Source organism: Caloenas nicobarica, chromosome 3 (genome assembly GCF_036013445.1).
Source record: "Caloenas nicobarica isolate bCalNic1 chromosome 3, bCalNic1.hap1, whole genome shotgun sequence".
NCBI classification, from domain to species: Eukaryota; Metazoa; Chordata; class Aves; order Columbiformes; family Columbidae; genus Caloenas; species Caloenas nicobarica.
This window is the reverse complement of record NC_088247.1, coordinates 67,770,053-67,787,886: the sequence shown is the minus strand read 5'-3', so window position 1 is coordinate 67,787,886 and position 17,834 is coordinate 67,770,053. Positions and strand designations below refer to the sequence as shown.

The window sequence follows — 17,834 nt, the reverse complement described above, 5'->3', positions numbered from 1 at the left end:
TTGTCTCCCTGCAGCACATGCCGCTGGCAGCTACCTTCTCTGCACACCCATCCACTCTCTCAGCATGGGATAATTTGTTTCAGAAATGCCCTACTGGTTTCACTCTACAATGGCAGCAGTAGGAGCATTCGCATACATGGTCCTCAAGAACAATGGTTTTCATAATGCGTTTTTATACCCTCTCTGCCACCCTGTGTTGCTTCACCTCTGAGGACGAAGTGGAAACGTGGCACCAGGGAGCTGACATCCCTTCGTGCACCGACAGTGATTTTGTCTTTTCCCCACGTGCTCCCTGAGATGGAGGCAGGTGGCTCCTGCCACCCGTGCTGCACAGCCTCAGTCCCACACAGGAGTCCATTTCCCTTGGTCTGTTCCCAGCACTGTTTCCCTACATTAAGTGGGTTTTCTCCTTTCCTTGTGAGTTTAGTGGCAGATTTCAGCCGAGGTATGGCATTGTCTAGCTCTGTCCTTTAGCAATTTAGCATGTTAAATAGGGTGATGGTCCACACTAGCACTCCTCTGCTTTGTCAGGGGTCTTCTCTGTCCTTGGCAGCAGCAGTGAAATGGCAGCAGGCACACATGGAGGACAAAAGAAAACAAACAAAACAGTGTTTTCCCTAGCTTTTCCATTTGCTTCTTCAGAAAACATGATTAAGTCTGTGTTCCTAGGAAAGGTGAGATACTTTTTGACTTGCGAGTGAGTACAGAAATGGCGCAAGACCGTACCGTCCTCAGAGGTGCCGGGACAGGACTGACTGAGCAGCTCACAGGGTCTTCAAAGCAAACGATGTGCAGCACCAACACACCTGAAGGTTTAACTTGGTTTTACTGCCAGCTGCAGGTTATCTCTTCCCATGTTTATCTACTTTATTGGGAAGTGGGGTGAGGAGGAGGTCCCCTTTCAGCTGGAGGCATTTTAGCAGTGATCAAGGCAACCAGGTTGCTCTGGGAGGAGAAACCCTGCCTGAGCAAGAGCATGCTGCTGTTCAAATTCCATCTGCTCTGCTTGCCTCTGTTTTGACTGTTTGGGGGGGTAAACGTTGAGGTAATTTTCTCAGGTTTATCAAGTTTTGTTGCGTAATGTCCATTTGAAATGAAAAAAAAATCCATTTATGCGACCAGCCCTTTGTGAAGACTGTTCACCTTCAGCCACTGAGCACTGTCACCCCCTTCCCTGACCAGGGGACCCCATTGCGACCCGCCCGTGTCCGCTCCGTCCCCGCCGCCCGGGCACGGAGGGCACAGGCCGCGCCGCGCGCTTGCCGTTGTCAGGGCAACGGCGGCACCGCGGCGGCCGCCATGAGCGGCTCCAGGGCCGGCAGCGCCGCCTCCGCCGCCCCCCGGCTGGCTGACAGGGGCAGCGGCGCGGCGGCGGAGGTACCGCGGGGCGCCGGGGGGAGGCCCGGCCCGCCCCGGCACCGCGTCCCCGAGGGACAGCGCGGGGGAAGGCAGAAGGCAGGCGGGGAGCGGCTTGGGCCGCTGCGCTTGGCGGGCTGCCGGCCGCCGGGTGGGGCCGCTCCGCTGCAGGGCTCCCGGGAGAGCCCCCGCGGCTGCCCCGCCGCCCGGCGCAGGGCACAGCTGGGCCGTAACGCGGGCACGGAGGGAAGGGCGGAGGGGTGGTTGGTTTGTTTGGGGGTTTTTTTGTGCGTGTTTTTGGTTTGGTTGTTTGTGGGGTTTTAAAAAATTTTTGTGTTTTTTTTGTTTGTTTGTGGGTTTTTTGTTTTTGTTGGGGGGGGGGGAGTTGTTTGTTTTTTTCTTCCCCTATTAGAGAATTTGGAAAAACTTCGGGAAAATCCGCCCACCCCCCCCAGTCTCCAGTATCTTTCTGTCGGCTGTTTCTGTGAGGGTGACCGACGCTGAGGCTGACTACAAACCCCGCCTTGCGAGTCATCTCGTCACTGTTAAATTTAATTTTGCCTTTTTTTTTTTGAGAAAAACTTCTTCGGCTGCAGAGCTTTACCTGGTGGTAGGCGTGGGCTTCAGTAGTAGATCAGTGAACTTCAGCTCATCCTTGTAGCTTATCTGTACAAATTCAAGGACAAAGGGTTTTTTAACTGTTGCAAAAGGGAGGATTTTTCATGAAGTAGGAATTTATAGTTATCTAAGAACTTATTCTTTATATCTCTCTTCTTCCTTTGAAACTAGTTCGCTGGCTTGATGTGAATTTACAGGAGATGCTACAGGATATTGCCTGAAAGGACCAAACTCTTTTGTACTAACTTTATCAGAAAACTAACTTTATCAGAAAACAGTTTTGTATTCCAAAGAGAAAACAATTTATTATTGGGTGAACAGTTCAGTATCTCCTTAGTAGTTGAATGTTAGTTTTGTAATTATGCTATATTGTTCTGAGACAAAAAAAACCCAGAATTTCGGTAGTTTGCAATGGCAAAATCAACTGCCATTATATTAACCACAACTGTTTTGACCCAATTACAAAGTTTTTGTTAGCACTGCTTAGTTACAGAGTTGGCAGTAGCCTGTTCCATATCCTACCAAACTGAAGTCAAGTAGTTTGTGAAGGTTACTGTCGTGATGCAGAAGCACATTAAAATCTGTGTATTTATAAAATGTGGGTTACAAATGGAAAATCAAACTACAGCACTAATCTCTTGATTGTGTGTATACCCAGACACTTAAATGTATCTAAAATATTTGCCTTTCATTGTCTGCGTTAAATGTATTAGGCATTGTAGGAAAATTACAAGAGTGTTGGTATGGCATGATGGTCTGTTTTTCAAAGCTCTCTTTCAAGCTATTATCTTAAAAAAGTAATTGAACTTTATTTGGCACTGATAAAGTAAAAACAGTAGAACAAGTGCCTTGCAAAAATCCTACATAAGCACTTAATTTGTCACATTTTTATCCTAAATTTTGCGTACCAATTACCATTTTTATTATTTTGAGACTAGACACAGCAGCTCCTTCATGTTATTCATTTTGGAAAAGCTGTGAGACAAAGTGTCAGCGGAGATCAAAATTCCTTAATTTACTCATACAGATGAAGGATGAAGTAAAACAAAAAGCATATCAAGTAATATTTATAATAGGTGATGTGTCTCTGTAATTGCCTTGAGATGACTGCTGTATTTCATCATGTTAAATGCATCTGTCATATTTAGATGCAAAATCACCTCAACAGAGAGGAAAATGAAAGATGAAAAAGCTTTAATTGCTGCTTGTAGTAGTAGAGGGTAAGACAAAAATTTTGATTGTCGTGGAACTCTTGTTTGGCCCCATTAATCAAGCTTGAAATTGGTGTCTCCAGTAGATGAACCAGACCAGAGAGTGACTTTTATCTTTCAGTAATACCTTTCAATGATTACTGCAAAGGGAGGAAGGCAGTGCTAAGCAGTACCCTTCTGAAAGGAATTTAGAAAATCTCTTTGGCAATTTATTTGAGCTGTTGGGAAAACTTTACATAGTTTTACATGTTTCTGGAACAGTACGCTGATGCACAGAAGCTCCACAGGCATATAATAACAACAGCAAAAGAACTTTTCAGAATTGCACTCACAAAAAGTGCAAGCAATGAGTTGGGCCTAGTTACAGGCAGCAATCAGAGAGGGGAAAGAGGGCTTCACCAGGTGGGATGTGATCAAAAGTAATTGCATATGTCTGGTATTTTACAATGTGAAAGAGAAACTGGCAGAACTGAAAAGGTTTTGAAATGTTACTCACAAATTTCGAAATTGATTTTATTAAGGCATTATCAATACAAACATTTTGAGATGTCTAATCGGCAAATTGGGCAGAGTATTATCTAGAAAGATATCAACCTTACCCAAACCCAGAACATACACACAAGATGGTTAATTTGTGAACAATTGGTTTTCTGGTTGTTGTGGTGTAGTGGGGTTTTTTTTGTGTGTGTTTTTTGTTGTTGTTGTTTGGTTGGGTTTTTTTGGTGGGGGTGTGTGGGTTTGGGTTTGTTTGTTTTTTCCTTCCCCCCACATTACTCCAATTCACATTAGTCTGTTTTCACATGAGGTAACAAAACCCAACTTTCTGTGTACCAGTGGCTCACCCTTCTCACGCTCATCGGTGCGTGTAGCTGCCGTGGCCATTCTGAAGCCATGTGCATGCTGGCTGGCTGCTGCTACCAAGCACAATCTGCAGTAGCCAAGTGCTACCTGCCTTCCCTCCATTTGGCTCAGAAATGTCTCTCTAAAAACTGTCCAGCACCCGATTTTAATGTAACTTGTAGTTATTTTTATAAAGGCTTGCTTTTTATCATGCAGGTTTTATGAAAAAATGATATCCTAAAACTTATCTGTCTTTATCCTAGGATAGATTATTTTGCAAAATAACATAAAAATTGAATATTCCCTGCATGCTGAAGTAGAATATTATTTTCTTTTTATATCAATTTATACAAGGCGGTTTTGAAAGTGGCCTTTTTAGAACATGTTTTGATTGTTTAATCAGAAAATTAAGCTAATTAGCTTCTATGTGGCAACGAAATTTTAAGATTAAGTTTCTAGCTGTTGATAGAATAGTTACAATCAAAGCATAATGTTTAAGCTCCATTATCCAGCAGTTCAGCCCATACAAAATGAATTCCTCTTCATCCCCTTTGTCTTCCCACGGATGCAATAACAGGTTTGAGATCTAACATTCCTTGGGATTTCTTAGGGAGATAAGTTCTGCATGGAAATTTTTCAGCTGTACGTTCTTCCTAGTACTTCATTCTGGTTTCAGCAAATAATAAACAGTGCTGCTGCATTACATTTGCAGAAATTACAACAGTTTTTATGCACATATACACCCATGAATATTAATTTGTTTTAGGAAGAAATATTACAGATTCAGGATGTTTCTTTTTGTTTCTTTTCAGAATATGAACTGTTGTGACACTGAGATTCATAGATATCATTGAATAGCTGACTGAGTCCAACCAGCATACTAAGTCCTGTACCAATATGTAGGTAAAAAGGGCCTGCTAGTAACCTTAACATCTGAGGAGAAAAAAAAGATGTAGTTCAGTTAAGATAGATCATGTGCTTATTGCTCAGATTTTCAAAAATTTATCAGTGTAGAAGAGTTGCAGGATAAAAGGAGAGATGAAATAAAATCTTGGAGCACATGAAAAGCAGTGTCAAAAGGAAGCGATAACCGCACGAAGCCTGGCTGTGCAGCTGAACCAGTGAACGTAACCCAGAGAAGTCAAAGTTATAACGTCTGTTTTAATTAGATGTGAGTTTAAATATCGTAGAAGCCATCAAAGCTCGTAGCCGACTAGGCAAGCATTCCTGTAGTGTTGTGCTTTTATGCCCTACTTTGCTGACGGTAACCTATGACATAGTTTAGTAAAGCAGGTCTGTGAAAAATTAATGTTGTGTGTCATCATACTGCAAATCTATTTAATTTTCAACTTCTCCACCCCTCTCCCCTGTGTGTTCTGTAGAAGCAAAGGAAGGATGGAGTTGACAAAGGTTTGTGAGTCATTATTTTTTGGTATCCCAATCCATGTGCTTAAGTGCTCTGGAAAGGCGAAGGAGAAATCCCTGCCCTGAGCAGTGCCTGTCCCTTATGGGCGAGAGGCGATACATTGGCATGGCACTCAGGGGAATGGTCAGTGTGTAAATGCTTACTGAGGGCTTTCTGTTTCAGCAGACATTTTTTTTTTTATATGTATTTTGGGAAAGAGGGGGCAGTGGTAGAAGCCTTTGCCAAGATTGGAATAAGAAATGTAGCAGGAAAGAAAAGCTGACAAGAGCAGAATGGGAGTGAGTGACTCGAATGGTTGGCCAGTTTCAAAGTAAATGGTGAAGTGTAAAAGTACTGGATGTTGTTGAAGTTCTGTTGTTTCTGAATTGGGTGAAGTTTGCCAACTACAGGCTGGATTCCAGGGAGGTGAAAGTAGTTATTTGGTTAAAAATGAAAACAAAAAAACCCACAATAACAACAATGACCTTATGTTGTTGTTTTTCTAAAGAATGCCTATTGCTATTAAAGCCAAAGGGCCAAGTAGATATTACTCTTAAGTACTGTAAATATAGGTTTAGCTTTTGTTTAGCATTTGAAGTTAAATGAAAACTTCATGTTCTTGCAGGTAAATAGAAAGGGAGCGAAAAAAATAATGTGAATGGGAAAAACACCCAAAGCCTAGATTATTTAGAGCTGATTGAGTGTTAATATAGTAAGGCTTCTCCTGTCTACTGCCTCTTATTCTTTTAACACTTTATCCATTCTATTAACAGTAGTCAGTGTAAACTACATAGTAGTCATGAAACATTACAAATCTGATTTTTTTTCTGAGGTAAAAAAGTGTCACATCTACATTACAAATGTTACCCCTATGGTAGAGTCATGTCAAATTAATTGCGTTGTTATAAGTATGATTAATAATTAGACTTGTGAATGGCTGCTGGCAAAACATGGAAAACTGTTTACTTAAATATTAAAGCATGTTCATTCCCTGCCAAAAGTATGATAATCATACCAACTTTCCTAGCGTGGTGTTACCATGTATGATTAGCTTTGTATTTACTAAGGCACTGGAGGATGCAGAGGTTTGCTTCTGTAAATCTCACTAAGACTGTAAATTAATGAAATGGTGATTCCCATTGACTTGTGCATCTGGCTTCATTTAAAACTCTTTTAAATCTTTCTGGATGTGTATCCACATCTTCAAAGTGCTCATGATTTTAAAATTTAGATAGGTATGATAAACATACATTTCAGAAGTTCCAGCTGTAAAGGGTTTTCTTATGTTGCTTATTGCTGCTGAACAGGGGGCTTCTTCCTTCAGCTATGCTCTGAAATGTTTGTATTTCATCAGTTCTGAGATGTATTCCCTCTTTCTGTAGAGTCAAAAGTGGTTGTGTTTCTTTAGGGAAGAAAAAGAAAATTTACATCAATACAGTAATATAAATATAATAATATACATAAATAACATACTCAGTGCTACTGTTTGCAAGCTCCAGCCACGGTTTACTGCAGAATGAAAAAAAAAAAAAAAAAGCCTCTCTACATCAAAGAATTTCATGTGGTTGTGCAATGTACAACAAATGGCGTAAAGCAACAAAGAAGACAAAGTAGCAAAACGATGGGACATGCCTTCCCTCACTCCCTTGGAATGGTGATAAAGTGTTGAGAGAATTAGGAGCCCTTTTATCTCGGAGATTGTGTGCGATGTTGCACGTGGCTGTGAGCTGGACTACATCCGTCAGTCAGGCTCGGTGAGAGTGGCAGCTCCTTTGTGAAAGAGCACAGCTGAGTGTCTTTGAGGGAGATGAATGCAATTAAACTTGATGGATCTAATCCAGTGTGGACTAGCACATTGACGAAAGATTAAATAAGAGAGTTGACAATATTGTAGAAACAAATCTAAGGTAATTTATCTTCTGCCACAGTCCAAATTAGTAGTGTTGCCTAATTACCACAGGATTTCTCTGTGTGTTTCTTGGTAGAGGCTTATTTTACTAGATGTTCAGCTATTTGGGAATTCCGTTCCCGCCCCCTTCCCCCTGTTTAGAATGGGTAGGAGCTGGCCTTGTAATTTATCTCAGCCAAAAAACTAATGCTGATGTAAAAGAGCATGAAGTAAAGATGTCTCTGTCTCCATTGGAATATCTTGTTTTGACAACAGTCATTAGCTGGGGGAGATTTGCATTTTGTAATGCGTACCTAAATGCACTAGGACTGCAGTTTTGTTTCAGTCCTGTGTGGGAGCTGATGGAATAAAAATGTCCTCTCCTCTGCTTCGTGTGCTTTCAGCATCATCTAAACACAATTCTGTTCTGAAGATGTTAATTTTCATCTTTTGTAGTCACTATCAATTGAAAAAAGTTCTGTCTAATGAAGCTCCTACCAAGATCTCAGGTCTGAATTTCCATATTGAAAGATTTAAGTAACAAAGGCCAAGAAGTGCAATGCATTTCTGCTCTATTGTAGAAGAGCAGAACCACACAAAAATGAGAAAGCTTACTATAAAGACTCTAAAAAGCACAGCTAAAAGAATTGTACAAGTGGTGTGAAGGAGACTGTGCTAGAAGCACAGAGCTGTCTTTCAGAAGGGCTTGAAAAAGGGTGAAAGGAAGTTGGTGTGGGGATGAGAAAGCATCATTCAGACACCTGAAGCTATGTCCAAGTGAATGAGTTCAAAGGATCTGTAACCTTGGCAGGTTAGAAGTAAAAGCACAAATGGGCAAGCCAAAAAATGTGACTTTGAGGAGCAGGTAGGGGTGTCTGAGTAGGCATGGACTCTTCAACCTGGTAGGGAGATTCTGGAGGTGAGGTATGATAGAAATCTGCAAAATCATGATTGGCATGGAGAAGGTTGATAGCCATTGTGCTTTTTTTCACCATTTCTTCCAAAATAAAAATGAGGGAGTATGTGCAATGTAACTGAAGTTTAAAAGCCAAAGTGGTTCTTTGCTTAAGAGACACCTGAGGTCTCCCTTTGGGTTAAAGTTTTTGTGGGCAGAAGGAATGACTGGATAAGTTTGTAGAAGAGGGACCTTTTGAATGTTGCTAAATACGTAGAAAGTGCTGGAAATAACTGGAGCTGAAGACAGTGGGAGACCATGGGATTGATGAGGCGGAATATCTTACATGCTGATATATGTTAGCACTGGTATTGGTGACTGACCTTGCAGATGGAAGTGGTGACTGGCAGAAAAGAGATTGTTTATCCTATTTTTCAGTAAGAGTCAGTTACTCTGGGAATAGCATATTTGGAATAAATGCCCTTGAGCAGCTTAATCAAACAAAAAAGCACTAAAGTAAAAATGTTCAAAAAACGAGACATCTGATGGTTTTGTTTTCATGCTCTCTTCCCAGGTATCTCTTGATCATGTTCTTTTGGATGTTCCTGTCACTAGAGAGCAGATGAATCGCTATCGAGCTGCAGCTGAAACTGCTCAAAGTGAACTTGCAGCACTTTCAGTGAAGTATGATTGTGCCCAGTCAGAGGTACATTTAAAAATACTTCCAAATCCTTTTCCAAACCTGAGGATTCTCTACAGTCACTTTCTGCAGAGAATAGAAAGTTCAAATCTTATTGCTTTTGATATACAACTTTTGTTTCTCATAACATTCTTCTTTTTAGAATTTCCACGAGATTTTTACTCTACTTGCTTCTGTGTTCAGGAACTGATTATGAGTTTATATTTGAAAGACTTAAAGCAGTCTAGCTTCTTATCCTCATCTAAATTCAATCTTTTCTAATGAAACCTGAAATTTAGTATTTCGAAACTGTGATTGTATAAATGTTCTTATAGATGTCCTCCAGTTGTTGCTGGTGAGTTAAGATATAACTGCCCATCCTCTCCCATTTCTCCATGTTATTCAAGTTACAGCTCCCCAAATTTGCTTTGCTTTCACCACAGGTTGATTGTAATTAGAAAGGCTGAAGAACACATCTGCATCCTTTTCTGCTGTCCCTGCTGTGCAGATGGTACTTCTCAGGAGAGAGGATTTATTACACGATAGTTTTTAGAGTTTCCATGTTTTCACATGTAATATTTTCTTTTTTAGCATATGACCAAATAAGATTGATTTGATCCAATTCAGCGATGCGGGCAGTGGTCAGTTTTAAAGGGGAGTCAAATTTGCCTTTAGGAGACATGAAATGCTTACATTTGTTTACATATATAGATTTAGGTGTATATATTCATAAATATACAGATACATAAAGTTCAATAGGAACTTGTGTACATTCATGCAATGAGCTGTTTAAACATCTGTAAATTTTACAAATGTGTATTTCTGTTGTACATTGTAAAGTGCTTTGTGATATAGTTGCATAGCACTTGAACATTAAAAAAGGCCCTATCAATTAAATAAAATTTCTTTAAATGTGGATAGCTGAATATGGGAAACAGCAAGAGCATGTACTGTTATAGGAGTATGAATTGTTAATACACTATCCAGCCGGAACTACAGGGATAAGTGTCCATTGGCTGAACTTGAAGTTGACCAGCTGATCCTGAAGTTACTGCAGAAGTCTCCTACATGTAATGGCTATCCAGGTTCAGTATTTAAATTTCAATTTTAAAAAGCCATACAGACTCTCATGTTCTCATAGAGAGAATTTATTACTGGAAATGTTGAACAGCTTTATTGGCAGCATGAGTGACTGATTTATAGATTCTTTCAGCACTGTGCTTGCAAAAGTGAAAGAATAGTCAAGAAACCAGCTGTTCATGCGCTTGTTAATAAAGACCTTCATGACCCAGCTGAGGTCAGAGCCCTGTTCTGCTGAGTGCTCTGTAAAATTCATGATATGGGATAGTTCTTGCTTTTTCTGCTGTTGGAACTGACCACAAAGACAATGGATGGAGGAAAAAATATCATATTTTGCAGATAGGGAGTGGAACCACAGAGAAATTTTAAGGTTGTGAATGCTTTCAGTGACCATAGCTTGGTCCAGCTGCCAAGCAAAGCAATCCTATTGTTCCTTCAGCTGCTCATTTCCTTCCCCACACTGCCCCATCCCTTGTCTTGGCACAGATGTATGTGTAGTTTTATAGTGCACTGTGTTGTTGGGCAACTGATGCAACTAAAAAATAAACCTGTCCTTCTGGGTTGTTCTTTAGCCAGATCAGTTTCCCAATCTTATTTTACCTTGTAGCCATTTAAGTGCTTCTGCTAGCCCACAAATAGAGAGTGGAGTGTGGAAATGAAGCCCATGAGCCTGGGAAAAGGCTGAGCTTCTTTTCTCAAAATCAGTGCTGCTTTATGTCAGTGTCTGAGACACCAGTGCTTGCAAGTGAAGCGTAAGCTCATCAGAGACTGTGCTGTTGCAAGATTGATCGTCCTACCTGGTTTCTCTGTGTCAGCCTTTTCTCTGTGGCATGGCCAGCTCCCCTTCCTCCTCCTCTGTAGAAAGAGAATTCTTTTCTGTCAGCTGCATTAGTTGTTTGTAGAGAAGTCAGACAAATACCAGAGCTACTGTGGGGGAGAAAGCAGGTGTGCGTGACTGAAGCAGAAGAAACGAGACCTCTCTTTTGCAAGGCAGTCACCATTCAGTCATCTCACTGGCCTCCTAGAATCTCTGAGTATCCTGGGTTTGGTCGCACTGGAAAGCTCTGACAGACCCATGAATTTCTTGACATCCTGAATTGCAGCTTAATGTTTTAAATGTTTATTGTCTTAAAATGTTTGCCACAAGCTAAAAGCCATAGCACATGTCATAAAGAGTGGTTAATGTGGTTTAATTATTTGCCTGTTAATTTTATGTAGTAGGAGATAAATGCTTTGAATTGCATCTTGCTGCTTATGATTGGAATTGTCAGGAATGCTGAAACATGTCTTAACACTTCTTGTGACAAAAAAATCCACTTTAAATCACTTGTTCTTTTTAACACCATAAAACACACTGAAATTTTATGTGCCTGGTGTGTCTGCCTCAAACCTAGTCTTTTAGAGAAGCTTGTAGCAGAAATAGTTGAACAGAAAGTGGTATTTTTAGCTAAAAGAGAAAGCTGAAAGAAAAACAACTGAATTCCCTGAACTGTTGGGAAGCTCTAGTATCATCTCTGGAACAGGTCATTCACATTTGGCAGTGGTGTCCCTCCTCCCACCCTTCCTTAAAAGTCTCTCTTGCTGTTTCTGTGCAAGTCCAGCTACATTTGGCTGGATTATATGTCTGAAAAAATAAGTATTTGCATAAGTTGACAAGAGGTTGACTACAGCACAACTCTCCAAAAATTTCTTTGCCTCTCAATATGCTGCAAATCATCAAAAGGCTCCACCCTTGTAAACCAGGATACTTTGCTGTTACAATTCCCCACAGCTATAGATTATCTGTGGAATTGTCGACCAGAATTGGGAGCAGGGAGGAGGCAAGGGAAAAGGAGAGAGTATTGGTGCTAATGACTGTATTGTAATGCAGATGCACAAGGGAGATGAGTTAAGGCTGTGCAGCAGAAGTTAAGGTGGGCTTTTCCTAAATTCTGAGTTTGTAAATAAATTTATCTTCCTGTAAGAGATTATCTTGGAAAGTTGTATTGTATTACACAACAGCAGCTTTTGGTTTTACAATGTCTTTCTTCTATTGCTTTTTCCTAGTTATGTGAAAATAAGGTTGCATACTTCCACTCAGTTTTGTAGTGATAGAAAACTCTTAGTCTTTTGTTCCAAAATGTGTTTCTTGTCACATTACTAAACTTGTAATGCAGTCACGTATTTCAGCCTGGGCAAAGTTGTTCCTCCTTTATTTTTTGTCTTTTTTTTTTAAATGAGTTTTCTCTTTGTCCATCTATAGCTTCTTGAACTCAGGTCCAGAATGGTCTCTAAAGAAACCTCTTTTCAAGAGCTGAAGGCTGAAGCTGAAAGCTACAAGGAAAACAACGCTAGACAGATGTCTCGCCTCCTGTCTTTGCAAACCCGAGTTCAGGAGATGGAGGAAGAGGCACGTGTCCTCGCCTCTTCTAAAAACCAAGCTGAGGTGACAGCTCAGGCAGCGTTCAAGGAAAACTGGGAGCTGAAGGAGAAACTTCATGAGCAAAATGCCAAACTTAAGTAAGATTCATGTGAGATGAGAAATGATTTTTATTTGGGATGACAGAATGGTGCAGTTGTCAATGCAGAAAAATATGTTCGCAGACAGACTTTCTTGGAGATCTGAATTCTGTTCCAACGCCTTGCACAGCTGTTGTAACTAAGCATGTGGAGGGTATTGAAATTTGAATTTTGGATTGAGTTGTTAGCCCATAAATGGGGTTTTGTCCTTTGGAGGAGAAATGATGATATGAGCCACCTTGGTGTAACCTCGTTGTTCACAAAAAATGAGCACAGAGGGCTGTTTGTCTGGGCACAGTAGAAACAATATGTATAGTTTCCTCATTCAGGTATTGCCGTGGATGGCACTGAGGCAAACTTCATGCCTTTCGTAGCATGGTTAGGATGGGCAGTACCTGTAACTATGGTCTAGTGCCCTGGTCTATCCTTGTCATGTGGTGATGTTTACCTGTCACTTGAACAGGCTGCGTGGGCCGTGCAGCGGTGAGTGACTGTCCTGCTGCACCACTCCTGTCTTTTCCCCTCTTCTGTGTCACAGTTGGAACCGAAACAGTGTGAAGTTCCTCCTTAGCATAAAGATGTCTGTTAGGAGCAGTGCAATAAAGCAAATATGGTATAATTCCTAGTTAGTAGTATCCTAGAGAGAGCATGTTAATATTTGTTCAGCTTTCAGTAATGTTAGCTTTGTCTGACTTTCCTTCTGCTTTCTTCTGGACGTTGCTGCATGGTGTGTGTTTGGTGTGGGGTTTTTTTTGTTTGTTTTCGTTTTTTGTGTGTGTGTGTTTTTTACATGCATATTTGTAGCATGAAACTTTTAATACAAGATAGTATCCTCATCTATACTGTTCTTAGTGTAGGGTGTCAGAACACTGATCTATCAGTTCTGCACAACTGATAATATTTCAGGTCTGTGGGATTGGAGACTGACAGCAATGCTGGTCATAAATAAAACTGATTGATGTGAGAACGTTCTGAACTCTAAAATTCCAAAATCAGTGTCAGACATGGTATATTAATAAACACCTTATAGACTTTCATAATGTGTGTTGGTTTTTTTTTTCCACCATTACAAGGCTAATATCTCTCAATATTGAGAGTGCACTTAAGTGCAAGGTGAGTGTTCAGCACATGTCTGTATTTCCCAAACCAGTATTATCACAAAGCTCTTCTAGACTTTGTGCGTTGGAAGTGGATAATTAAGTTATTTTAAAATCTAGACAAATCCATTGCAGTGCCCTTGTCTATTAGCAGCTGATTTGCCAAAAGCCCCGCCTGGAGAGTGCTGATGTTGATCGCCAAAGATTTTTTGGTATAATCCCCATATAAGTGTGGATATAGTCAAGCCAAGAAGTGTATTATTCATCCTAGCAACATAGAAAACATCGCACTCTCTGAGATAATGGGTGTTAAGATTCTTTAAAATGCTACTTCTATTGGGGAAAAAAAGGAAGAAAACCCTCCCGTCCTGTTTGCCTGACTCACTTGAGAAAACTGGCAAAATACTGTGTATCTTACTAGCCTGTCGTTACAGGGATATGATCAATTTTATGTGGCGCAAAGCTGTGCTGTGTCTCCCAGTGTGGTCCTGGCTGCTGTGTTTTCTCCATGATACTTGTGTCAACAGTTCTGTTTGTGTTTCTGCATGGTGATCTGGGACCAGGGAACTACTCCTAGAGGGAAGTGAGCAAAATAAAAAGCTTGATTTCCAGCTCTACCAATCCTAGCTCCAGTTTGCTGTGCACCTGGAATACTGGCAAAAGGGAAGGGACAAACAGAGGGTGAGCCTGCTCTTTTGGAAAGATCGATTATGAATCTACAGTGTGTGCTTTCAAAGCTTTTCCTCATCCTCAGCTAATGGTTACATGTGCCACTTAATACTAGTCAATGTATTGACTTAGTGAACTTTAGTTGCTTAGCCTGGCCACTTTAGTAGTATGTGGCACATGACTAGTCCTAATTAGGCATCTGTCACAGTATTCAAGAAAGATTTTCACTGAAAACTACTACTAAAAGGAAGAGCAAACCAGGAGGCATGAAATGCACATTTACATTCTATACCTAGAAACAGAGAATAGGGATATAGAAAAAATGTTTAATGATTTCTGTGGTTGATTTCCAAGATGTACATCTCTCCTGTTGAAAATGGTGCTTTTCTACTCAAAAGGTCTATTGCCAAGGTATTTTTAGAGCCTGAACTGTGAAAAGCTTTTTTTTTTTTCCCCTCCCCTTCTCTTTGCTCATTAGTTGTGAAGAGCTAGCAAAACTGTGAAAGAGCTGCATTCTTCTTTTTTGTATCTGATTGCCTATTTTCTAGGTGCTCACACCTCACACCTTTAGGGCTCTACTGGAGGTAATTAAGTTATTCGTAGAGTTGTCGAGTACATGCTTTGTACTTCAGATTGTTTATTTTTAGAAGCAGGCATGGCTCTGTGTGTGATGTGACTCAATTTTTCAGAGCCACGGAGCAGTTTGCAGGGTTGATGGTCAATCTGATACAATATTCTAACATATAGACATTCATGTATGGTATGTCTGGAGCCTTATACCTTTTCGTTTTGGACATGCCCCTCCTTGGGACGGCATTTTAGCAACCATCTCACAGCTTAGTTTTTCTGGGGCAATCGAGGAGAGAAAGGTGCCTGGAGGTGACGAAACTGTGAGACACTTGTTTTCTGAGGGCCAGCACCTGCTGCAGAAGGCAGAACTCTTTTGGCTCCTGGTGTGTGCTGTGCATGGAACTATCCTCATCCTGTCCAGAGCAGTCATTAATGTTTTCCATTCCTCTCTGTTATTCTTCCACTCTCTTCCACTTTGTAGTATTGATGATGACTGTGCTGGTCTCCCTCCTAAGGCAACATCTTAAATTTTTTCATGGACCATCTGTTTTGCTTAGTGATTTATAGCTCTTTACCATACTGTGTTCACACTCACTGTGTGTTTCCCATAGGAGTCTCATGTTGCTTTTTGATTATGGAATGATGCTCTGTTGTCTGTTTGATTGCCAGCCTAGAAAGGAAGAAGTCAGATATGGGAAAGAATGAATCATAGAATCATAGAATGTCCTGAGTTGGAAGGGACCCACAAGGATCATCGAGTCCAACTCCTGCCCCTGCATATGACAATCCCACAGTTCACACCATGTGTCTGAGGCCGTTGTCCAGTCTCTTCTGAGTCCAGAAATGTCTAGCATGCCCACCTTGAATGCTGAGAATAGTGCTATGCTTTCATAAACAAATGAGTTTCAATACAATGTTTGCTCTAGACAGCTGTTTGGTGAAATCTCACATCTCATTCTATTCTAGTGTCCAAATCTTTGTGAAGGACTTGCTTTAGAAAGTACCTTGTTTCTCAACTGAAAGCTTAATAGTTTTGTTTCTTGCACTGTATTTTTACCACTGAGTACCTTTCTCATGGGTGTTATCTGAGAGGTATGGGAGTTGATATTTGGATTACACTACTGGTCATTTTGAGCTTTGTTTGGCTGGCTATTTTTGTGAAGTTGTTTCTTTGTAGTTTTTCAGGGGTAATGCTCAGTGTTGCAGCATTGTGAGCAAGATTTAGATCTATACATTTGCTACCTGTGCAGACCGTGGCAATGCTTGTCTGCTGGACTTGTCTCTGACCCTGGCAAGGGAGACATGTAACCACATTTATGAGTTATTATGAGTTAAACTGACTGCTGTTATTTGGTTGTTCGTTCTTACAGAGCATTTACAAACCAATACCTGCTGTAAAGGCTGATAACAGATGCTTCATGCGAGATGTGTATCTGCATGATAGGCACCTTTTGAGGGTGATGAAATTGATGATGAAAAAGTTGCCTTTTCTTCATACTTTTGTTGTAGTCCCTTGTAATTTTCTTTGTTAATGGTTTTCTTCAGCCTGGCTCTAGTCTGCACTTTTTTTCCTCTCTTTCTTTGCCTTCATGTGTAGTGTTATGTTTCAGAAGACTGGAGGTACAGCAAAGTATTTTCTCCCATCTCTGCTTCTGCCAGTGAACTTCCCTTCGCAGGTACTCTGGGTGTCCTACACTTCCATAGGTCCGGAGAGGCTTCTCTTTCCCTGGATTTTGTTCATTGGTGCCATCAGCTTCATTAGAGAGAGAGGGGATGTGAACTGCTTTTAGCCTATCTTTACTATAATTTGATCACACTCTTCCCCCTTACTTTTCCTAAGCTTTTGCTTGCAGCCTCCATTTCTAGTTTCTTGAGGGCACTATTTATTGACATTGCTTGGTTCTTGTGTTTTACTGAAATCTTGTACTGAGAATGAGGTTGGGATCATAGATTCATGGGATTCTTTAAAGTGCTAATCAGAAGCAAAGATGAAGAAATATTTACACACAAGTCGACAACAAAAGTTATATGTATTAAATAACAGATATGTGACTTTAAAAGTTCATTTTGTGGTATGCAGAAGCTAGCAATAATCTCAGGATAGTGTCTTTTATCTGGAATTCTGTTTCAGAGAACATTCATCCTGATGTGTGGTGTTTTGGTTTTTTTTTTCTGTCTGATTAGTAAATATTTGAATCAGTGTGAAGAAAGCATGACTCAAGCTTCCAAAATCAGCAGAAAGTATGAAGAGTTCCTTACACAGCTTTCTGGATTCTTAGACACAGACATCAGAGAAAAAGAGAAACCACAGGAATGTTTAACATCAAAGGTGATTAAGTATAGGCAAAGAAATGGTTGTCAAAGAAATGAAGCAAATGATGAAGACAGGAATCTTTGTGTTTTAAATAATGATTTGCAGACAGTGCTATAATTTAAGAAAGACCTTTTTTCCCCCCCCCCCCATATTCAGCCAGTTTTCAAAGGCTCTGAACACTAATAGACCTCAGTGAAATCAGTCTCTTCTTATTGCATAAATATTTTATCAACTTGTAGTTCCCAAGAACAGCCCTGATTAGATATTTAGTTGAATGCTTTCCTGAAAACATTACCACTGAGAGTCACTAGGTGACATGTAAACTGTACCACTAGATCTTAACACTTATCTCAAGCAGACTTGCCATTAAATAGAAGTATCTGAAATGGCATACTCTAAAACAACCTTAACTATGCCCTGTAACAAAACGCTGTAAATAATTGTGTGGTGGTTTTGAGACTTATTCATAAAACTTTATTATTTCTCTTCAGAATACTTCCAAAGTTCCAAAAACTAAGCTTCCATTTAGGAAAGGAAAATTGTTCATATACTCTTTTAACCTTTATTGATGCTGCTGGAGGGCAATTTATCCTAATTTAATGGATTTTTCTCATGCTCATGTAGCCTTTGCTATCCCTGATTTTCTTCGAGTTTTTTTTTTTAAATTCTGTTTCATTATACTCATATTATTAGAAGAGTCCTGGGTGTAAGGA

General features: G+C 40.3%; 1 protein-coding gene across 3 annotated transcripts in view; it reads left to right on the top strand.

Annotated features, from left to right (window-relative positions):
- Window positions 1–17,834, top strand: part of ARMT1 (acidic residue methyltransferase 1) — a 52,944-nt gene that overhangs the window by 9,257 nt on the left and 25,853 nt on the right. Inside the window, exons 1-6 of one of the 3 annotated variants that reach the window (XM_065632999.1) lie at window positions 1,300–1,352; window positions 3,117–3,194; window positions 5,408–5,435; window positions 8,788–8,919; window positions 12,215–12,471; window positions 16,992–17,136. In XM_065632999.1, coding sequence (XP_065489071.1) covers window positions 1,300–1,352; window positions 3,117–3,194; window positions 5,408–5,435; window positions 8,788–8,919; window positions 12,215–12,471; window positions 16,992–17,136 — 693 coding nt within the window. Of the gene's footprint in view, window positions 1–1,299; window positions 1,378–3,116; window positions 3,195–5,407; window positions 5,436–8,787; window positions 8,920–12,214; window positions 12,472–16,991; window positions 17,137–17,834 lie in introns of those variants that run through there. The other 2 variants (XM_065633000.1, XM_065632998.1) reach the window with 2 other exon arrangements.